At 39.7% G+C, this 24,727-nt stretch overlaps 1 protein-coding gene across 46 annotated transcripts in view; it reads right to left on the bottom strand.

Moving 5' to 3' along the window:
• Positions 1-24,727, bottom strand: part of CLASP1 (cytoplasmic linker associated protein 1) — a 291,646-nt gene that overhangs the window by 21,986 nt on the left and 244,933 nt on the right. For all 46 annotated transcript variants that reach the window (XM_036023578.1, XM_036023585.1, XM_028533500.2 and 43 more), the window contains 4 exons: positions 17,415-17,565; positions 12,616-12,862; positions 9,994-10,184; positions 8,166-8,294 (listed from right to left, as the gene is read on the bottom strand). In XM_036023578.1, the coding sequence (XP_035879471.1) occupies positions 8,166-8,294; positions 9,994-10,184; positions 12,616-12,862; positions 17,415-17,565 (718 nt within the window). The remainder of the gene's footprint in view (positions 1-8,165; positions 8,295-9,993; positions 10,185-12,615; positions 12,863-17,414; positions 17,566-24,727) is intronic.

Here is a 24,727-nt window from a genome sequence, read left to right as displayed (position 1 = left end):
ATTTGATTTGGCCTTGTCACTGATAAATCAGAATAATTGGCTCAGTAAAAAAAAATACAAAAACAGGATAAATAAAATAGCAAATGTTCAGAAATGATGAACAGAATCAAAGAACGCTTCGCAGTGGGCACACTCAGTTTAGCTCCACAATCATTTGTGAGTGAAGGAAAAGGCTGGCGCCACCTCCTGGGAAAAGCTGGAAAGACCTTATAAAAACAGGATTGACACTAACTTTTAGTATCTACCCCTGTAGCAGGCAACCATTCAGCTACACTTAGTACCAGTGGGAGGAAGAGAGAGAAGAAAAGCTACAGGTTCAAAGTCTGGAGATCTTGGGGAAAATTTCTTTTATTTTCTATGCCTTGGTTCCCTTATCAGTAAAATGAGCAGTAGAATCTAAATTAAGAATTTTTACATTATTTTAAATTATAAACCTTATCTTCTACCCATACTTGATTAGTACTCTTCCCTGAAAATGGACACTCAAAAAATTTTAGGAGGCAGACTCTGAATGGCATGTGCTCTAACAACACCACCTTCACATCCTTGCCTGGAAAAGCAGGCTCGACAATCCTATCTGTCTCAAATATGTGAAGGCTCTTGGGTGGGAGACTTGCTATTTCTTATCCCTTACAAGGCACTGATTTAGGACCCAAAGGGAAAAAATTACTGAGGAGTCAGAAGGGGCTGGGAGACCAGGAGATGGCTGTGTTCCTTAGTCCTGGAGGCTTCTGTTTTGCAGCTCTAAAAACGCATGTTTTCTGGCCTAAAGATGACAGCTACTCCGGTGTAGACAGTGATAGGCTCAGCCAAAGCAGTAGTCCAAAGATGAAAGTTGTGTTTTTTATTGGAGTTTTAAGAGTTTTAAAGTTAATTCAATCAAACTTTGTCTTCGTAGATGTATTTAGAGAAATGCAGTTCTATCTGCTTTGTGTAAAACTTAAAAAGAGTTCTATTCAGAACTAGTCTACTTTAATGGAAGAGGATTAAAAAAAGACAGTATCATTATCCTTAGTTTTCCACAACGTCATTTACCTTTCTCACTTAACTTTAATGTCAGGGCAGGCCTTACAGGCCATAATGCATCCCTGCTCCCCCAAGTCACCAGTGCCTATGATCGTTTTAGAGATCCAAAGAGCTGCTGTAGTTTGTTCACAATCACATAGCCAGTGAACCGACAAAAGCAGGGTGTGCACCCAGGTCTGCAAACTCCAAACTCAAAGATTCTGACATTAAAATAATAGCCCTCTTGACTACTTTCTGCAATATGGGTTGTTTCAATCAGATGTTCTTTCTGAAGCTACAGGAGCTAAAGGGTAAGAGTCACAGCTGGCCCCAAAGAGGGTCAGCTTACCAGACAGGAGGAACCATTTCCCCTTGCCCTGAAAAACAGACAGAGCAGCAGCAGTGGTCACCCAGAACGGGACAGCGACCCTGTGAAGTGAGAAACGGCATCTCCACTTGACACACAGAACATGGTGGCAAATCTTGATTCCTTGAACTCAGCCCAGGTATATCTTCTAAGTTCATGCTCCCTCCCTCAGCTCACTATTACAATTCTCTCCCTAACTACTTCTCGGTCTCAAGTTCTAACACTTTAAGCACTCTCCCTTGACAATACCAGCCTACTCCAAACTCCTAGTGCATTTCACTCGGAACCACATGTTAATTCCTTTCCTTTGAACTCAGCTAAACTACAGATCCTTGAAGACTGAGCATTTCTCCCCACCCCATCGCTCTGCCTCCAATAATAAAACATTCAGTAGAGTTTGAGCTAAGTGTCAAACTATTGGCTTAGCAAATGTGAACCTTTATATGACTATATAGGTTTCTGGGTTTGTCTTTTTGTTAAAAAGTAGTAACTTACAAAGGGAAGGAGCCTCTGGCCACATCTCAAGATTGGTCCCATAGAAAACTAGAGATTTACAATCTATGAAGGTTTAGGTGTACCACTCAATAGCAACCTCTATTATCTTGAGGCTGGATATGACACAGATAAACATCTAGTCCACTCCCTGGGCTAACAGATAAGAAAAACCAAGGTCCAAAAAAGGTAAAGTAATTTCTCCAGTTTCACACAATGCATTGTTCTGAGGCTGGACTCTGATGCTTTACATGCTGAGACTTTCGTATAGTGACATACAATGATGACGGCATTTCCTCTTTCAATAGGCAAGTGTAATCAGAACTAATGAGGTCATATTCAGAAGACTAATATTTATCAAAAAGTTTTAATTATAGATTATCCTTAAGAAATGGAGTTGGTTATTCTTGTAAATTTATATGCAAGACACATGACTGGGAACAACTATTCTTACACTAAATGTGTGTAAAATAATCAATAATTAACATAACTACTTACCAAAAAATGAGTCTTCTGACAGAGATAAGGATGTCTGAAAACAGTTTGTGTAGCAATATTTGTACAGCATGACATTTTTAATAGCATATTTCCATAACATTTTAATTCTCATAACAGTCGTGCTTATGCAGGGTTGTAGAGAGGTGATGAAAATAAACAACGTAGCTGCAGAGGAGCAGAAGCTGGACAGAAAACAAGGTTTTCTATCTCAAGATTTTATCTCACAGTAAGTCCAAAATCTCATTCATAGCATGAGTTCTTTTATTAAATCTTCTCTTAATCACTGAAAGTGAGATTCTGCACCAGTCCTAACAAATAAGATTACAAATTCTGAGAAGAGTTAAGATTAATAAAGCTCCTTTGAAAAACAGAAAAGGGGCTTAAGACTTTAAAGGTCACTAACAAAGCTTTAACCCTTTTAATCATGTTTAGAAAAGCTAACACTGGTGTAAACCATTAAGTACCTTCATTAAGAAGGCAGCGAAGAGATTTCTGGCCAAGATGGAGGTACAGGTAGACACAACTGTGCCTCCTCACACAATCAAAATAAGGACAACAACAATTTAGAAAGAAAAAACAACCAGAACTGACAGAAAATTGAACTGTACAGAAGTCCGACAACCAAGGAGTTAAAATAGACATATTCATCCAGACTGGTAGGAGGGGTGGAGTTGGGCGGCTGGGCAGAGAGGGGTCTCAGCAAAAAAAAGCAGTGGCTGGCGGACCTCATCCACGTAAGGCAGCAGCTGATGGACCCTGGGCACGCAAGACGTTAGCAGGCGGGCCGTGGGTGCGCAGGAGGCGGCTGGCAGGCCCCAGGGTGTGGGGTGGCAGCAGGCAGACCCAGCGAGGCCTGTGAGGCGGCTGGCTGACTGGGCGGTCACACATTCGCCTGCAGATAAACCAGGCGAAACTGGGGAGCGAGAAAGACCTCGCAACCCACTGCTCCAGTGCAGGGAAATAAAGCCTCAAAACACTGATTGTAAATACCTGTTGGGATTGAGGTGCTGGGAGAAACTCCCAGCCTCACAGGAGAGTTCACTGGAGAGACCCACAGGGTCCTAGAACGTACACAAGAACGCCCACTCACACAGAAATCAGCACCAGAAGGACCCAGTTTGCTTGGGGGAAGTGGCGGAAAGGACTGAAATCTGGTAGAGAGAAGAGCAAGCGCCACTGTTCCCTCTTGGACCCTCCCCCTCATACAGTGTCACAACCTAGCGACAAGGTTGACCAGCCCTGGTGAACACCTAAGGCGCTGCCCCTCACTACATAAAAGGTGAGATAAGACCCTCCCCAAAAAAGACCCAAACGAAAGAACAGATCAAAGCTCCAGAACAAATACAGCTAAGCAACGAAGAGATAGCCAACCTGTCAGATGCACAGTTCAAAGCACTGGTGATCAGGATGCTCACAGAATTGGTTGAATTTGGTCACAAATTAGATGAAAAAATGAAGGCTATGATAAGTGAAATGAAGGAAAATGTACAGGGAACCAATAGTGATGGGAGGAAAACGGGGACTCAAATCAATGGAGTGGACCAGAAGGAAGAAAGAAACAACCAAACAGAAAAAAAGGAAGAAACAAGAATTCAAAAAAAAATTAGTAGAAGCTAAGGAACCTCCAGGATATCTTTAAACATCCCAACATACCCCCGAATTATAGGGGTACCAGAAGGGGAAGAGGAAGAGCAACAAGTGGAAAACTTCTTTGAACAAACAATAAAGGAGAACTTCCCCAATCTGGCAAAGGAAACAGACTTCCAGGAAGTCCAGGAAGCCCAGAGAGTCCCAAAGAAGTTGGACCCAAGGAGGAACACACCAAGGCACATCACAATTACATTAGCCAAGGTAAAAATGAAGGAGAGAATCCTAGAAGCAGCAAGAGATAAGGAGACAGTGAACTACAAAGGAGTTCCCATCAGACTGTCAGCTGCTTTCTCAAAAGAGACTTTGCAGGCAAGAAGGGGCTGGAAAGAAGTATTCCAAGTCATGAAAAGCAAGGACCTACACCCCAGATTGCTCTATCCAGCAAAGCTTTCATTTAGAATGGAAGGACAGATAAAGTGCTTCCCAGATAAGGTCAAGTTAAAGGAGTTCAATCATCACCAAGCCCTTATCATATGAAATGTTAAAGGGACTTTTCTAAGAAGATAAAAACCATGTATAGTAAGATGACAGCAAACTCACAATTATTAACAACCACACCTAAAACAAACAAACAAACAAACAAACAAACTAAGCAATCAGCTAGAACAGGAACGAAACCACAGAAATGGAGATCACATGGAGGGTTAGCAACAGGGGAGTGGGAGGAGAGAGGGGGAAAAGGTACAGAGAATAAGTAGCATACATGGTAGGTAGAAAATAGACAGGGGGAGGGTAAAAATAGTATGGGAAATATAGAAGCTAAAGAACTTATAAGTATGACACATGGACATGAACTAGAGGGGGAGAATATGGGTGGGAGGGGTGGAGGGGAATGAAGGAGGGAATGGGACAACTGTAATAGCATAATCAAAAAAATGTATTAAAAAAGAAGGCACTGAACTGCTATAGCATATTTTATTCACTAAAACAATAAAACAAGGAGTTGGAGAATGAAAGAGAATTAACTTATTCAAATAGGAAATATGAAAACATGTCACAGCTCAAATAACTATGTACCGTGTCAGACGAGTACTAGACTTATAGAGGTGATCACATCATAAGTTATATAAATGTCTAATCACTGGGTTGTACACTTGAAACTGATATGATATTGTGTGTCAACTGTCATGGAAAAATTTAAATAAGTAAAAAAAACACACCAACTTTTAAAATAAAAACTCCAAATTGGTATCCAAATCCTCTATCTTGCTTACTGTAGAAATGTATATGCTAGCTTAGGATGGATGGTGCCTGAGATAGATTTAGTGCCTGATACACTTTCAATATTTAAAAATAAATGTTTTACACACACAGCTCCTTTTAAAAGACCCTGATAAAACATACTATGGCTTGTAAGATGATAAAACAAGCTATCTTATCATCATCTTCCATTAGGACTTTTATGATAAATTTCAATTTATAGAAATTGCATTTCAAAAAGTTGTCCTTCAATGCTACAGTCCCACAGCCAGAATGACAGTGTACACCAGGTATGGCCACCACCACAGCAGGCAGGGAAGGACATCAGGTGCCAAGGTGTGTCAGCCTCCCAGGTCTCACTCTCTTCACTTCCTGCTGAGGCCTGTTTTGTCTATGAATACAAAACCAACTAGCTTCTTATGACAGGGAAGTTCTGGGATGAATACACTTTGGAAGTACTGCTTAGACAGGAAAGTAGACTTTGCCTCCATATGACTAATATAATAACTAGGTCTAGAAACATTTTGGATCCTTTCCAATAAATGTTCGAATAATGTTTGAATAAATATTTGAATGTAATAATTAGAAAGAATAATGACTTGAGAAATATTGTGTGCAAGATTATTTGGCCACAGCACAAACTATTTTGCCCTAAAAAACAAAAAGCAAGGAACAGAGACAGATTGGTTAAAATAAGAGAAGGACTAAAATAATTTTAAAGGAAAAGAAAAACAAAAACAAAATCTATACCTACATATACACGTGTCCAAGTTAGGAGCTTCTGGCAAAGTGACAGAGTCAAGTTTCATAAGGGAAACAAGGACAACCACATCAAGGTGAGTCTGACAGTAAGCAAAGCAGGGCAGCCTGCCAATACAGGCAACCTTTCAGAACATAGTGTTTCCTCTACCTCCTTTATCAGGTCATCAGCGAAAGCAGCGTGGAGACCCCTGGGTTACAAGAATTATACTTTCTGCTTTTGTCGCTAAGGTGATTTAAAGGACTTCACAACTAAGAACTTTCTCTCCTAAATTTCTTATTTGGCAGGGAAAAAATAATAAGATCCCTCAAAAAAAAAAAAAAAAACAAAAAACAAAAAACAAAAAACCAACAACCCCAGTAAACAGCAAATGGGTTATTTAACTGTTAATTTGTACTTCTTAGGGTCCACTGTCAAAGTTTCAAAGTTTAAGACCAGGATGTCCACTTTGAAGACAGATGTCTTTCAAGGGGAAAGCTGTGAGTGCCACACCTTGTAGATGGCTTAGTGTTCACCTTAATGCCACATTCTAAGTATGTCCTTCTCAAAGAAAACTGGCATCATGTATGTAAAAGAACGTTGACTTTATTTATTTATATATGTGTGTATGTATGTTTGTATGTCCATGTATTCTCATTAAGGAGAAGCTACTGTGGTTTAAAAAGACAAAGAGAAAAAAAGCACAAGTCAGTTGCCTTGTAAAAGAAACACAGGACCTGGTTTGTATCTTGCTTCTGTCAGTAGGCACCATGCATTGCCTCACCAATTATGGTACCTCCTGGGACCTCCCTTCCTTACCCAGTAATCACTCTGTTGACTATATTAGTTCATCTGGTCCTCACATTTTTTAAATAAGTTATTGTAAGTGAAGAGCATTTTATTCAAACACTAGTGACTATCACCATCATACAACCAAGCCAGACTTTGAAAGTATAAGTTACTGGTTTGAAAATACATCTGTCTGGCCCTGGCTGGCATAGCTCAGTGGATTGAGCGTGGGCTGCGAACCAAAGCTTTGCAGATTCGATTCCCAGTCAGGGCACATGCCTGGGTTGCAGGCCACGACCCCCAGCAACCACACATTGATGTTTCTCTCTCTCTTTCTCCCTCCCTTCCCTCTCTAAAAATAAATAAATAAAATCTTAAATAAATAAACATTAAAAAAAAGAAAAGAAAATACATCTGTCATGTAAGTACCTGTGTTATGAACTGTTAAGTGGGGAGATGCCTGGACAGAGCATGAAGACCACCCCGACCCTTGATGACCCTTCAATCATGGTGGGGATTTGAGGAGGCCAAACAGGCCACTGTTTTCAGCAGTCACCTAACTGCTGAACAGAGAAAAACCATGATTTAGGGTCTAATTCTTTTTGTAGATATAAGAATTGCTCCAAGCACAATCCCCTTAATGCATGAGTATGCTCATGAAATACTCACATGTAAGCTAAGAGACTGACCTGAGCAAGTGATTGTCTCACACTTTGGGGTCAGAGATCGTTTGTAATATCAAGTTTTCTAGCTGGTACTGTAAATGTTCAGAAGCTACTGGGGAAGGCATACCACAGCCAAAGAGGAGCACACTGGAAAAGGAAGAAGGGAAAGGGACCAATACAGTGTAGTACCACTCTCATCAAGCACTGGGCCAGGAACTGTCCCTGGTTGTCTCATTTAATTCTCACAAGAAGCTTGGTAATAATAGTCATCTCTATTTTACACATAAGGAAAGCGAGGCTTGCAAGGTGAAATAAGTTCTCCAAGGGTCTGGAGCAAGTAAGCATCAGTTCTAGGATTTGTCTGGGACTTGTTCTAGGATGTCTTTATCTTCAAAGCCAATTTCAATCTCCCGCATTGCACTGCCAGATACTAAATGCCAAAAGGAAATGAAAGACCCTTCCTTTTGACCCAAAGAAATGGGAACCATTGACATGGGAAATCCTCAGGAACAGGCCAAGCCCACTGTACACATAGAAAGGAAATTAGAAACCTACCAAGTGACACACTGGTCCTTGAACTGCACTGCTGCTCAGCTACCATGGCAGCAATGGGATTTTCACCCTGTATTATGGCATGGGCTCAGTTCAAAGGAAGGGACTCGTTTTTTGAAGACTTACAGTGATTGGCACTCCTCTTTCCCCACACAACTAACTGTGCCAAAGACTTGTTCAGCCTTCCTGGGTCTCAGGCCTGGCTCACCTCTTTGTGTGAGTCTTTGTGGGCTTCCAGAGTCTTCATGATGGTCAGCTCTGCGTAGTTTTTAAATCTTGCTGGCTGGTTTCTCAGGATTTCCCGCAAAACTCTCAATGCTAGTGCTCGAATGGAATGCTGGAGTACAAGAGGAAAGGAAGACATCAGCACTCAGTGTACAGTACTTCACTAAATGTACAGTTGCTTGGGTCCAGGGAGATCCAAGCACCCAGTTCTGGGGTTCACTGGCATCCTGCAGCCACCTCAACACAGATTACACTGCATAACTGACAGAGGCCCTCTAGATAGCCAGCTCTATGAGGGCAGGCCCTGTGCCTATGTTGACATTCCCAGGACCCAGCACCTAAGGGGGACCTAATGAAGGTTTCTTGAATGAGCCAAATGAGAACCAAATAAGGACAATATATCTCTGGGGGATTTCAGATTTCCTGAGGCTGAGATATGCAAATTTCCCTTTATAGAACTTACAAAAGGACAGGTAAAAAGCATCGGAACACTGCAACAACATGACCTAAAACACTGTAAATTCTGTAAGGCCAACTGGAGACCTGTCATTATTCCCAGCCTTCTGTGTGATGAGATCATGGGGGAGGGGAATCTATACAGGTCCTCAAGTTGCTTGAGGACCTCAAGGCTGAGTCATGCACCTGGAGGAAAGCCATTCTAAACACATTCCTAATCTTAATAAAAGAGAATGGAGTTTATACTAAACACAGTCAAAAAGTACATCCTGATTCTCTGTCATTCACCCGTACCATTCACACACTAACACACCATTTACTGCCCTCTACATGACACCACTCTATCTCCCTACAACAAAGCCCAACCAAGGACAAGTGCTTCGGAAGCCAATACTTTGTTTTAAAAAAAGTTAATACAGATCTTTTGTCACCATTCTTTTCTAGCTTTACTCAGTCCTATACCAAACCACTAATCCTAAGCATCAGAAGTCACCATGACATTCAACTGGCCTCCTGCTCACCTGTCTTCAGTCAAGTCACCACCACAGTGACCCCAGGCATGACTTCTACCATGGGCTGTGTCAGATTTCTGTCCGGTACTGCCAGTGGAGATTTTCACCATGTTTACATTATTTGTGTTTCTGCTGGCTGACACAAAGCCCAGTGCAGAGGGGTGGAGTTCACTTTGCAGTCCCTACACTGACTCCTGTCCTGTGGAAGGGGCCAGCTGAACAAGGGGAAGAGTCAGGGCTTTGACTGGATTCCGCCCTCCGTCTGGAGTTGCATGGCAGATACCTAGTGTGTCACATTCAAACATCACAGTGTGAAGAGGGCCTTTTATTTTAAAAAATAACAACAGAAAATAATAGGTAACGATAACAATCCATGGTTCCTAAACCTATTGCTTGACCATTCCAGGTTACTGGAACTGCTGACACATATAGGAACCAAGACAAAATGTGACAGAATGCAACATTTTGCAGGGTCTTTAAAAAAGGAACTTCTCTGTTTCTCAAGTAAATGTGAAACATAAATAAAACTCATAAGGAAAAAAGCTCATTGTAAAAAATGGTATTTTATGCTAATGTTTTAAGAAATTTTGTGTTAAAGTGACCTGATTCAGGAACAAGTTTCCCTCAACAAAGCCAATTACAGAAAAACCTTGCACATAAGTAGGATGAGTCCTGTCTCTGACGAAAACATTCCCTTACTAACTGGTGCTCAGAAAATATTTCACACGTGTTCTGATATAAATAGTAAGCACAATACAGACAGAAGAGCAGAAGCCAAACGCCACAAAAACAGGACTGAATTCACCCGTGGAAAGGGGAAAGGTAAGAACAAAAGGAGCTCACATCTTTGTCTCCAAGCGTCTCCAACAGCAAGAGCAGAATGGTCTTGAAGTGCTCTTCCCAGACGCCCAGGCTGTCTTCCCGGGTGATCTTGAGCAGCTCCAGGAGGGCACCTTTCCGTTCTTCCACTCGCTCGTTGTGGTTGGATAGCTCTTTCAGAAGGTCGGCCACCAGGTCAGAATGGTCAATGGGCACTGGGAGGCACACAGGACAGAAGTCATTGCACAAGGAAATGCCTGGCTCCAGGTGCCTCCTCAGTGACGTCCTGCAGTCCTCCCACTGCTCTCCAATCTCTTCCCATCACACCCTTTATCCTAATGTGCGGTTCAGGCCTCACCCTTGGCATGTCATTTCACCAAGCTAATTATGACAACTGAGGTGGGAGAACAGGTATCAAGCACCAATATTCAATGTCACTCACTACCTTGCCTTACCATCTTTTTCCCTTCCGTTTCAGACAAGCGGAGAAACTGCTATTTCATTTGATTTCAGACAAAGAAGAAACCCTCCAAAAGCCCTTCCATGACTGTCTCCCTTATCCAAACTCTATTTCCATTGCAACAGTCCTAAGTCAGGCCTATGACTGGAACAGTCTCTGACTAGTACCAAATCCACTGAAGTACACAGATTCTCCTTAAGCACTGTTACAGTTAAGATTCATCCCCTTTCTGGAAATGTACACAGTTTAGGAACTAGCGCGGTAAACAAATACAATCAAGGTAGACTGTAAAACTGGCTGAGATCTCTTAGCATAACTGCTTGCAAGGGCTTGAACCACAGTTCACATGGCAGAAGAGCATATCCTTTCCTCTGCATGTTCTTTTAAGAGACCTCAACTCTGATTTCACTTCAAATAGGAAGGATGAAGAAACAAATCACACAAGTCATCAAGAACTACTTAAGTTTGTATCTGCATATTTCTTCAGATTCTAAAATTGAGAAACAAATGTATGAGAAAGTTTGAAGTGTTAAAGAACTCTATCATTTCTCCCTCCTATCCTACATTTTTCTCTAAGCCTTTTACTATACATTTGCGGAATAAATTTGTCCAATATCCTAATCTCTATTCCATCTCCAACAAAATCAACAAATGGCTAAGTTAAATGATGTACCGATTCTATGAGCAATGAAAGGAAATAGTCCAGTACTCTAGAAAGTGCAAGTAATAATAAATTCTGTATCACTGCCAACTACCCAGGAAACAGATGCTTGGGTATATACTGAGCTGCTATTCACCAGCAATTAGCAATTAACAGCCAGAGGATTATGCTTTCAACCACCTGACACAATTTCTGTTTCACACAACTGGAGAACCTCTCTTCTATCTGAACATTCCATCACAGTCGGGTCCACTGACAGAGTGCAGTTTTCAGTCTTTCATGCCCCACTGAACCCCATGTATGCCTCCAGCACAGCCCTCCTTCCCCTCTTCCTAGTGTGACCATGCTGAGTCTGTTTTCCCAGACAGGCCTTGAGGTTTTGAGGCCAGGGACCATCTCATTTACCTCTCTATCCCTGGCCAGCCATACACCTCACGACACACAGCAGGCACTTAGTTAATGTTAGTTGTTTAGAGTTCTAATTTAACTTTTTGTTCAAAATTAAAAAAAACAGGGAGGTAATAAAACCGTTATTTTTTTTAAAAATGACTGCTAATTTGGGTTGGCTTTAGCTCAAGCAGTTACTCTGTCATGGAAGATAGATAAAATAAATGACTATTAAGTTGAAATAACCCAAAATGTGTGAACACGACAATGAGTTAAAAAACAAAACAAATAATTAAGTGCCAAATAAAACTATGATCATACCAAAATATACTTAATCACTTGTTACTTGGTAATGGACACTGGTCTTAACATAGTCAGAAAAAAAGCCAGACTAGTTCTACTCCATACTGAATACGTTGTATTTGAGGCAGGTAACTTAACCTTCCTGAACTGCAATCTCTAATCTGTAAAATGGAAACAATCACCACTATCTCAGTTAGACAAGCCCAAGGTAATACAAATACTCAGTGAATGTTTGATCCTTTACCCACCAACTGCAGTACAAAAGTCAACTGAAGCCACTGCAGGAAAACCTGGTGAATAAACTGGTGTGAGAGAAGAGGGAAGGCTTTCAGTGGTGCTTCAGAATCTTACTTGCATAGCTTAGGACTGGCACATCAGGGGCCATTACAAATTCTGAGCCCAGTGCTGGGACTGCTCAAGTCTTTGCTCCCCACCTCACTAACTCCTATTCCCCTGCCTTTCTGATCTCCACTCAGGTCCTGGTTCCCAGGGAAGCCCTCCCTGATGAGTACAGGTAGCCTTCCTCCGCTGCACAGTTGTCACAGCCGCAACTTGAGGTCATTTGTATGACTGCTTATTTCCTGATTCTCTGAGATTAGACTATAAGCTTCTAGAGGGCAGGGGCTGTGCATACTTTTGTTCACTGTTGTGTCTTCCATGCCTAGGCACTGGTAGGAGCTCAACATGTAGCTGCTGAACAAAGGACTAACCAGAACAGACCCAACATTTCCATTTCCATTAGTATGGAATAGTATACCCAGAGTTGGTCTTATAAGAGGGGAAGCCCATGAAAGGAACTTCTGGATGGGGGACAATAGAACAAAGAAAGACAAACCATCTCGGAGCTGCTCCATGTCATCATCAAACACGGCCTCCTTCAGGGCTGTCTTATCATAGGTGTTGATGGTATCTGAGTATGGATACAAATTGTAGTCTCGCACCCGTGGCCCTGGGAAGGTGCGCGGAGGCTGGGTGTTGAGGAGGGAGGTCTTGTTATCCAGAGCAGTTCTGCTTCCTTCCACCACATCACTGCCTCCCCGGCCTTCAGTGGCAGGGGAGGCAACTCCACCATCCCGGGATACCTGGAGCAGAGAACACTGTCAGTTCCTTTTTAGGACTTTCAACAAATTTGTCTTTAAATTTTCAGAAGTATTAGGAGAGCCAGAGATTTTTTCACTTGAAATCAGGCCACTAACAAAAGAACAGTCATTAGAATTTCAATTTGTAAATACCCAATTCATAAACTACTTTAAAGGGAACTAAACATGCTTATATCTTCATCTCTTTTTTTCATTAATTTACATGTAAAATCTGTTAGAATTTTGGGTTATTCTCACTCAAATATTTTTTGAGAGATTAATAACATGGAAGGTCTCTTGGGAACCAAGGGTGTACACAACACATCCCCAGTTCTTCAGAAATCTCATGTACCAACACTGTTAGCCTATCACTTTCTGTTTTTATTAACTGTTGTTCAGTTACAGTTGTCCCACCTTTTTTCCCACTGCTCTCCTCTGCCCTGTTCCCCCAACTCCTACAGTTAATTCCCCCTCATTGTCCATGCCCATGAGTCTTCTATTCGTGTTCCTTGGCTTGTCCCTTCCCCTTCTTAGCCTATAACTTTCTTTATAAACATTAAGCGTTTCCTCACTGGGGCCCTGACACAACACCAACACTCCTTCAATAACCATCACAAGATCTAAAGCAGTTCAACTGTCCGTCCAAGAATTCCTTGTATATATTCTACCACCTGGTGAGCCAAACAAGGGCTAATAATCTCTAACAATGGAGGACTCAGTATCCCCTAGGTAGATCATTCTTCCTTTGGATGTTTCTGACTCTCAGGGTTGGTCTTTCTGTTGGGTCAAAGAACAGGTATTTATTATTTTCTGAAAAAATTTTTTTCCCAATGTATCCTGAATCTTGTCTTCAACAAATTAACCCCCTGGTCCTCTGTCCCTTGTGTCATGCTTCTGACTATCTTCACTCTCAGGGGTCCTTTCTTCTAAGCCACAATGGCCTGTCTGGCATGGCACCCTTTGTGGGGTGGTACTGTAACAAGATCAAGTATGGGCTGAGCTCTGGGAACAGAGCAAAATTGTCATTCTCCTCATCCCAGACACAAGAAAAAAAACAAGTAAAAACATTCTGGGACAGTCAGACTGCACTGGTACTTATACATGTTTTTTATAAGTTGTGGTATAAAATATATATATTTTAAGCCCTTAATTTCTAAGTGTACAATTCAGTCACATTAAATCCACACACAATGTTGCATATAGCCAATACCACTATGTTAGATTTGGTGCAATACTTTTTCATCTTTCCTAACCAAAACTCCGTATCCATGATATAATAACACCCTGCCCACCCCTCCCAGCCCTGATAACCAACCCCTATACTACTGTGCTTTCTGTTTCTGTGAATATGACTACTCTAGCTACCTCACATAAGTGGAAGCACACAGCATTTGTCTTTCTGTGTCCGGCTTATTTCATTTACATAATATTTTCAAGTTCCATTTGTGTTGTAACATGTGTCAGTATTATATTCCTTTTAATGGCTGAATACTATTCCACTGCAGGTACATATCACATTTTTTCAATCTATCTGTTGATGAATACTGGATTGCTCTATCTTTTGATTATTATGAATAATGTTCCTATTAACACTTATAAAGAAATGTGTTCAAGTCCCCTCTTTCAATTTTTTGGATATATACTAGTGAAATTGCTGGAATGCATTTGGTTACCTGACCCCCTCAAAACTGTATACTAATATAATTATTAAGAGGCAAATTATATATATATATAATAAAACCGATGTGTATATATATATATACACACGCGTGCGTGCACACACACACACCAACATATATTGCATAGATATGAACAAAATGATTTAATTTGAGTTTTCTCTCACGGAAGGTAATACATGAATGATTTTAATATTTTTCTCTTTGTAATGCTCTTCTAAAAATAAAGCATATAATTATACTGGAAAAAATCATTCATAGGAGTTTTTAAAGATTAAAGACATTTAAAAAATAAAACTAAACTAATTTTTATCACTTTTAACAAAAGTTACCTTTTAAACTTTGTTTATCACCCCCATCCTTGTCTACATGTATATTTTATAGCATGGCAATCACAGTGCCCATACCATCATGTAGTTTGCTTTCCTTGTATAAGCATGCCCCATGTAAATAGAGTTTTTATAACCATAACGTTTAATCACACCATTATTCCTACTTATTTTTTAAAAATATTTTTTATTTACTTTTAGAGAGAGGGGAAGGGAGGGAGAAAGAGAGGAAGAGAAACATCAATGTGCGAGAGATACATCGATCCATTGCCTCTTGCACACCCCCAAACTGGGGCGCAGACCTGCAATCCAGGCATGGCCCTGACTGGGAATCAAACCGATGACGTTTTGGTTTGCAGGCCAGTGCTCAATCCACTGAACCATACCAGCTAGGGCTCTACTTGTGTTTTAGTAAGATTTACTCAACGATTCTCCTTCTACTGATTTTTTTTAATGTTTTTTGTTTTGGCCATAAAACATAATGCTAAATAAACTACTTTGTATAAATATATATTTTTTGCTGAGTTTGTTAAAAGCTAAATTATTAGATAAAGGATATAAAACTTAAAATCACTTTTGTTAAATATAATTTTACTAAATTCGGAAACTACTGTATCAATTTGCCGTGCCACCAATATTACACTAGTTCCTCATATCCTTTCTAGCATTAAGTGTTATAATTTCTACCTGAAATAAGGCAGAACAATTTTTAAGTAAAATGGAACCTCAAATACAGGTATTGTTGTACTTGGGTAATTAGTCCTAAGGATGGACTTTCTCCCACGTGTTTCATGTTTTTGTCTCTGCTTTTGAAAACCATCTTCCCACTGAATCTGATGTCCACCCTTATGAACTTCTGTCTCATTAGACTGGGTCTACCAGTCAAGTTTAAGAAGAGGTAGGCTAGCTCCTGAGTCCCACATTCAACAAAGTTTTATATCTACCTCAGCTTCTTAGTTTAAAATTTGGTGATAGTGGCCAAGATTTTCACCCCACCCCCCTTCTTATGCTTCCACCTCATGCCCAGGTCCTCTGGTGGAAATAGCCTCATCTCTAAAAATCTTAGTTTGAAAGTTACGTTCAGTTCTCTTTTTAGCCATGTAGCTCTTGCATTCCAGTCCTCCCAGGCTTCCCATCCCCTTGATAATCCTGAGGCTTCCTGTTCCTGGCTGTTTTTACTTTCTTCCTACCATGCTTCATTCCTTCCAACTTTCATCACAGTATTTTTATGCTTTAAAAAACTGAAAACACTTAAATGTTCCAAAATAGGGCACCTGAGGACTATGGTATATCCGTATGAATTATCATCCAGCCATAAAAATTCACATAGAAGAGTACTAACAGGGGAAAGTACTCACCTCCTATGCTAAACAATATGCACACACTATGATACCTGTTTTATTAAAAAAAAAACACTCTGCATACACCTCAAAACATATTAATATATAAACACACAAAGGAATAGAAAAGTATACAGTAAAATGTTAATGTTCATTATCTCTAGATACGGGGAGTTCTTTTTACATTTTCAAAATATTATATGTTGGCTATATACTACATTTATAATTGGGGAAAGTAATGCCTCAGGAATCCACCTTCTAGGGGTTCCACTGTTCCTGGCAGGACTTCTGTTCACTAATCAGAGCCCCACCCCCATTACCTTGGAAATCTTTTCCACTTTCCTCACTGCAACCTGCTTACCCTCCTTCCTGGCCAAGGCCAATTCCTCTACCAGTGCCCAAACCTTATCCATCCCATGTCCTCAATAACCTGTGTCTACCAATCATCCACTGCCCTCCCTTCCACAGTCAACATTTTTCTTTCAACTGGCCCCATCAGCATTCAAACAGGTCAGGTCTCTGCCATGTGAAAAGCCCCTGAGCACCCAGTTTGTTACCTGAGTCACTCTTCAACCCTCTGTAATCTGTTTTCCATTTTCAACTCTGCTCTGAACTACACTCACAAAATCCAATGGACTCTTGGAAGAAACTAAATTTTTAAATTGTGGACTGTGATTATGTGTAAAATTTATTTAAGGGGAACACAAAAGTCTAAATGGTGGGCCCATTCTCAAAGAAAAGATCTTGGCTCTAGCAACTAGTCAATTAATGCCTCTTAAATCTCTTATCTCCAGACTAATTCACCGGTCTTAACTTCAGAAGGGCATATACACAGGCCTTAAAGGATATGTTTGCTTAGATATTCCAAAAATAATCCCCAGCTTATTTGCCTGCTTCTGCATGTGATTAGAACTCCCAGCCACAACGGTATATGATTCAGGCTTACGTAGGAACAAACATAGGAACAAAAATCACAATGTAGGAACAAAAATGTGTCCAGCATTAACAAAAAGCAAACTGAGAAAAAAGGTATTTAACATTCTTCACAAAGATAGCAAGGGAGACTGAAAACTGCCTTGGGCTTCTAAAATTATTTTTGACTACAAGCTAAAAATAATCATGAAGGCTCAGTAATAACAGTAGTCAGTGTTCAGAAGAATCAGTAATTATTACTTAACAAACAGTTCTCTATTAGCCTGGGGATACTTACTATATCACAGTCCTTCTTGCCATCTCGTTTAATTGGCTCATTGAGATCCTCTTGGCTTCGAAAACTAAACTTTTCGATGGCTTCTGTTACTCCACGCAAAGAACTATAGATTTCTTCAGAGTTCAAGTTCTCTGTATCATAGTCCAGCATGCTAAAGATCAAAATATTTTCTCTTAAATTGAGGCATATGCATAAAATTGAGATATATGTATAAATTCCTTCCAATAATTTCCATAGTAAAGTATCCAAGTTTGTTTCTTTAGGTGTTTCGGAATGAAAAGGAGACGTGTTGTTAGAGCACTAGCAGGGGACAATTAATTATACATCTCCTTGGTCAAATCTGTACATTATATCAGAATTCAATTAGAACCAGGGGGAACAATAACCACAAGAATGCAAGAACTCAAAGAGTGACAACTGGTGACTGAATGCATGAAAGTGGAAATGAAAGTGGAAGAATAATATCTTGAAGTCAGAAAAAAGTAGTTTGGTTGTTACTGGTCTCAAATGTACAAACTTAAATGAAGAGGAATGGGCACTTAAATATAAAGCTAGTATTACAAACAAATTTCAGAAGAGCAAAGCAAATGACTTCAGGTTACGCTCACCAGTGTCAGAAACTTGTAAATAAAATACTGTGTTAAAAGCTAAAAAACTAACCCTATAACTCAAAGTCAGATCCCTTTTATGACTGGGCTCCTCGAGAGTCTAACTCGTATGTTATCTAACCCAGTAGTTTGTTGAGAATATCAAACTCTTCTACATGTTTTGATTTGGAGTTTTATAATAAAAACAAATCTTATAAAGATGAGTTAGATCCCTAGCTGGATATGTAACAGCACTTCAAAAAGCCAGAAATATCTGTCCCTTCAAGAAAAGTGATGTCAACTGCTGTGCCTTTAAAACATTTATCATAGCTAAACATGAAATGAAGCAAAAATCCTAAATAGACTTTTAGCACAATGCAGTGTGTCAACAAGTGGCCTTTAGAAGTCTGAAAAATGCACTGAAATAGAAGCTCCTAAGAACAACAACAATGACAAATTCAACTGCCCCTCACTAAGAATGTTAAAAAAAAAAGCACAAATAAATACACGAGTATAAAGAAAGCAAAAAACATGAAGCAACGGTCGACAAAGGGCAAGTCAAAACTATAAACTTAGTTTAGATGTCACTTGTTTTAAAAAAATATCCAGGAAGATATCAGGTAAGTTGGTCTAACTTAACTTGCAGAAAGTCTTGAGCTATACATTGAAGATTCCTAGCCTAGGACACTCCAAGAATCCTTGGCTGTGTTTAAGTAAGCATTCAACATTACTAAGGATTGCAATCTTTCTGTTCTTCTAAAGAGAAATCACGAAAATTAAGCACACATTGACAGAGCTCTCCCTAAGGACAACACAACCAATCCTGTACATTTTCATATGAGGTAAGTTTCCTATCACTTAGAAACAAGTAACATTTACTACTCCCCTCTCCTGCCTTGTGTTTTTTAAAGGCTTGGGCAGACGAGAAAGTCAAGATTTGGACAGTTCTCACTTGGAGTAGTCAGGCTGGCTTGAGGTTGCAATGACCCAAGTGTTTTCTAAGGCTAGTTAGGTTCTGCTAGACCACAAGATCTGAACTCACTCTTAGAGATGGAAGCCATTTGCCTATGATTGCAAAACTGGCCCAGATAAAACTCACTTTTTCTTTTCTGATGAAAGAAAATACACACCTCAATTGTACTTGGACAGTTCACAAAAATAAATGCCAACTCAAAGATTGGTTCTGGCACCAAACAGAAAGAGACGTGAACTTGAACATGTTTACAGCTAAAATCCCTTGTATATACACAAACAGAAAATGAACTAAGAATCTTGAACAAAATTCAAGATTTCAACTCCTTCTAAGAGGCAATCTCCCTTTAATGTGAAGAAGCCTCCTGCCACCCTCCCCTTGTAGAACACCACAATTCCAGATTTGAACAAAAGCATTTATACATCTGGCCAATGAACTTTTTTTAAATAAAGACTGAGTATGACTCAAACAAAAAATATGTATATAATATATAAAAAGACATCTTAAAATACTTTGAACCAAAACAAGAAAAAACAATAACATAACCCATGAAAAGAAAGGAAGGAAGGAAGGAAGGAAGGAAAGAAGAGAAAGAAAGAATAAATAACGGGGACAAGAGAAAGTCTGGCAAAGTGTTCTGCTTTTAAAGGGATGTCACAATATTATTTTTCGTGTCACTTCAGATAATGTTAGCTTTCACATATTTCATCTTGTGTTTCTCAATCTGAACTTTCTTAAAATGTTTCATTTTAGTTCATGTAACTTTGGCATTATAGTAACCTCTTTTTAAAATAAGAAAATAAAGAATCTGCTAGTTAATGTACCTCCTTCTTACTTTCAATTAATAAACCAACTCAGACTTCCAATTTAGGAATACATGTGCATAACCAAGTTCAAGCTGTGGTGATGCTTCTTTTTAGACTCACTAGCTTGAAGTCTTGAAGTATCTCCTTGATATGAAGCTACAGCTGTGAGCTCAAGGTGAGAGAGAGAGCATTGTTTTGGAAACCATGCTACTTTCTAATTGCTATTTTATGCTTTGGCCTGATTTGCCTATTTTCAAATCAGCACCCATGGGCCCTCATTTTGTACAGGAAAAGGATAACTCCCATGAATGCCACCATCAGGGAATTGTGAACACTGTGGTCCAAACAAGCCATTCAATGTGAAAGCAGCAAGAGAAATGAAGCAGCTTTACTTAGAAGAGACCCAGTCTGTCACCTGACCCCACACTCTGCTCAGAGACAACTACAGAACATAATCCTTTAGGTTAAAGGCCAGGCCCTGGTCACCTCTAAACACTGTGATTAGACCCCAGAAAGGTTTCCTGAGGACTGTTTAGATTAGGAAGTTACTTAATCAGCCAGTCTTCACTGATCTAAGGTCAGGCAAATCACCCAATACTGAAGCAGAATGAAGTTCTGGACCGCTCTGTTGTAAAGGATTTGTATCGTGGGTGGGGAGGCAAGAGGTCAGGTCTCCAAGAAAAGAGAAACTGGAGACGAGAAGTTTGTTTTCTTAGATTTTCTTCTTTGTTATTTTGTAGGAAAAAGATATTAGAGTATGGAAAAAGGTTAACTATTTCTTGTTATAAAATCAATAGGATTTATTGATAGATATAGATTTCCTCTTAGTTATATGTGACCAATAGGTTTTGTAAATGTAAAAGTCTCTAGTCACCTCTCTCCCACCAAAGTTACAGGCATTTATTAAGCATCAGCTATATTACTGTGCATATATGTGAAAGATGACTCTGAGAATAGGATATCCTCTGGAGGGCAGTCTTGATGGCTGGCTGGGAAAAGTGGCTGAGGGTGAAGCTTGGTGCCAGTATACTGGGAGACAGTCAGTAAACAGGTCTTATACCTTAAGGCCTGGTTAATGTTTAAAAAAAAAAAAGAAAGTGTAGTGGCATGCTTTATTAACACTGATGACAGCAGTGACATCTCACTGCCAATGTGCCTTTGCCCTAACCTTATGTATTATCTACAAATAGTCATTAAAGGATTCTCTGTACACAGAAGTTACTTTTGCTGTGAGAGTTTTAAAAGAAAGATGTTGTTAAAACATTTAGCTGATTTGTTTACTATGTACAACTTCTCTATGTTGGGGATACAGAAACAGGAATGTAAATCATTACAAAAGCTATCTCCGATGCATTCAAAAGCAAGAATTTATTTTTACCCTTGTCTAATCGCAGTGGGTACAAATTCATCTTACACAGCACAAAACAGCTGGACTGCCCCTGCTCTGCTCCTGTAATGACAGCCTTCTAGCGAAGGGATTCTCTAGTTTTTGAACTTTTATAAAAAGCACTTAAGAGACCTCCAAACAGGTTTCTGTAGGAACACATCGACCCAACTCTGTACCACAGATCTGCCATCTGACGGAAGACCCACCCCTTCTTCTAGATTCATTAAACGTTGTCACATCAAACCAGGGGCTGGTGAGGATATCGCCAGCTCTCCTACCTAGGTGCAGGGAATCTACTAAGGCATAACTGAATGCCATTCTTGGGGCTTCCTTTCTGGATCTCTGTCCTAAGATGATCACTAGGTGACAGGACATTGTGAAAGTTATCAGTCCACATAATCACCAGCAGGACTGAGAGCTGCAGGTGCAGTTTGGAAAGAAAAGGTCTCACTTGCTTCTTAGTGAGAATGCCTAACACACATAAGAATGCTAAGGAAATTGTGCTCACTGTTGCTTGCCTTGATTTCTCAGCATTGCCTGAGTGCTTTCTGAGAGCTGAGCATGCACTGGGCAGAAAGGTTTGCAATAGTACATGCCGATGAATTCTGTCAGTTGATGAAATGGTCCTCTGTCCTTGTGACATGGCAGAAACTGTACTCCTGAGGTTTGACAAAGATCACACCCTGCTCACACTTCTCACTGACACTCTCCTCCTGCTAGTCTAAGCCAAAGCAGGGACCACACTGGAGGCAGCTGAGAGGCTTTTTAAAATAACTGAGACGACCTTGGAAATGTAATAACATGGTGACACCTCAGACAAGTTTAACAGGTAGTCTATTACCTGGGACAGTAAGAGCACCTGAGAGTCTTGTGGGAGGGAGCAGTGGAAATGGAGTTAGGCTGAGAAAAGGGAGGTGGGTGCTTCAGTTGCCCATCAGGATTCCAACCCCATAGTCGACTATAGTGATCAGAAGAGGAAAATCAGAAAGAGAAACAAAAAAGGCAAAGGGAAGGGAGAAGGAAGGGGAGAGGAAGACACTATATTCCAAGTGTCTTAGAGTCTCCTCTTTCCTTGACAAAATTCTATCAAAATTCATTGGAGCAAAATTAATACTTCACTATACAGGGAAAAAGAACATATTTTCTCTTATCAATACAATTTGGTCCTCGATACAACTGTTTTATTTCCCTCTCAATCATGAATTTACACTTTTAAATCGCATGAGATTCTGAGTGGAAGCGTGAAGCATGGATGTGCATACACCTATATTGGGAAGGACATTACAGGCACTTAACAAAAATATGGATGCTCACTTTCAGATAGTGCAATCTATTATTTTAGGAACAAGCAAAGAAAAAAGTATGGGCCTTAATTCAAATGTGACCAAAGGAACTTAGCAGGATGAACCAAAGAATGTTTTGTTCTGACCAGAGGCTGGGATCCAAGCAGATGGAGTTCATAGGCTGCCACAAGCAATTTTTTTTTTCCCTGAAAGAATAGTATTACCACCAGAAGGCTATGCAGCAACTCTCAGCTAGGCAGCTCAGAGACAGGGGAGCCAAAATTCTAATTCCTAGGCTCATATCATCTAATATGACAATTAAAACTCATCAGCAAATATAAGTATCCCTCTTCACTTCACAAATGTCATTTTAAGTGACCTGGGCTTGCAAGAGGCCCTAACAGAGTGCTCTAACAACTGTTGCAACTCAAAAGACCCAGGGGCATAGGAAAGGGGTGAGACAGACTGGCTGGAAATGTTACAAGAGGCCAGGGGGTGGAGCCTGGTATCGGAGACAGTGTTCCTGCACAGCAGTACTGCCTGCTGCTGGCATTCGTTATAATTCCATGAGCAGTAGGTATAAAGCTAATCTCCAACTGAGGACAGTTAGGGCCCCATTTTGTAAGAAAAATAAAGTGGAAATGAGAGGTCACTGTGGCATAAAAGGGCTTAAAACCAGTCTCTAAACCACACACTGGGTTGGGAGTGGACCTACAAGAGGTATACGGGCAAGCATCTCAGGCTGGATCGAGCTCTACTGGCAGGAAGAGAATAAAGCAGCACCACTGCTACCTCCCTGTGGGAGAATTCCCACTTTGATTCTATGGATAGTCTTGATCCTCTGGTAGGATAAATGTAAAATCCACCAAAAATTACCTTTTATTGCTAGGGGTAACAGAGACTATCTAGTCAGCACCATTCTGTTCTACAACATGTTTGCCAAGTACCAGCGTGAGGACTGCCATACATTTTTATCTTCAAGGGAATGGATTTCATGTGATTTCTAAAGTCCTTTGCAACTCTGTTTTTCATTTAACACAAATCACCCTTAGTAAAATGAGCTAAAACACATGTTTGATGGTGAAAAACTACAGGTCCTAAATCTCTTCTCAAATACCCAGTAGTATTTGTTTACTAGCTGAAAATTATGCAACGATTCTTCCCTTACACAGAAACAACTCATGGAATGTTTCGCTAAGGTTTAACCTGTTGGCTATGGCTTATCTAACACTATTGGGCTGATAAAAATAACTTCCTCACTAGTGATTAAAAAAAATCTACCAAATTATATTTTTTTCATCATTATAGAATATTTCCTTATTACCACCATGATCCAAGTACAGAATTTGTGGACAAAAAAAAAATGCTAGTTCATTCTGACACTCAAAATTAGATTAAAAAAACAACTGATAATAACTTCTCCTCTTAAGAATACAAAGCTAATGTCATATGGTTGACTCAAAAGAATGGCAGGTCACAAAAAATAAACATTTCAAAGTCACTGCTCAAGAAAACATGTGATATTATATACGGTAGAACTTGTTTACTGCTGCCTTGTAAGTTGACGTCTAATCCATTCCCCTTATAAGTTGACATCTATTATTCCCCTATAGTGCAAGAGTTCCTTTCTTTTCAAATTTTCCTGGTAGAAAGTATGTAGTTTATTTGAATATTTCTAGTAATATGATGCTATAAGGCAGTATTTTCTATTTCTAGACAGTTTTAGTTATGAGAAAAATCATTTCTCCTACTGAGTACAAAGTTGGCTGAGGTGATCTGTCTATTATACACTGACTGGGGCACCCTGTTTTTGTTTTGTTTTGTTTTTTTAAAGAAATTAACTAAATAACTAAGTAATTCTCCAAAGAAGCATTTTTTGACAAAAAAAACTTAGGCCACACTTGGAAATTTTAATATTGAAAATAAATCTCTTCATTTCTTCCACTGACCTATATAACCCTAACAGTAAAGAGGAAAGTCAGGCCAATTAAGGATAAATGATTACCTGGAAAAATAAATTAAAATTTTTAATAATTTGGGGATCCATGAGATTAATACTTAAGACTATTGTTGGCTCTGATAAATTACACTGGCAACTCCCAATGATCTTTTAATTAACTCAGTACATTTAATAAAATACTTCAGTTTTACCATTTGCTTATTACCTAAAAAATGTGCCACCCTAATAATGAAATAACTAAAAGATAAGAAGTATGACCTGTGTATTATGGAAGGACAGATTTCCCCTTAATGTTGCAAAGTACCAATTCTAGACAA

Source organism: Phyllostomus discolor, chromosome 4, assembly GCF_004126475.2.
Source record: "Phyllostomus discolor isolate MPI-MPIP mPhyDis1 chromosome 4, mPhyDis1.pri.v3, whole genome shotgun sequence".
NCBI lineage: Eukaryota > Metazoa > Chordata > Mammalia > Chiroptera > Phyllostomidae > Phyllostomus > Phyllostomus discolor.
The sequence above is the reverse complement of the archived record's forward strand: the minus strand, read 5'-3'. Positions and strand labels throughout refer to the sequence as shown.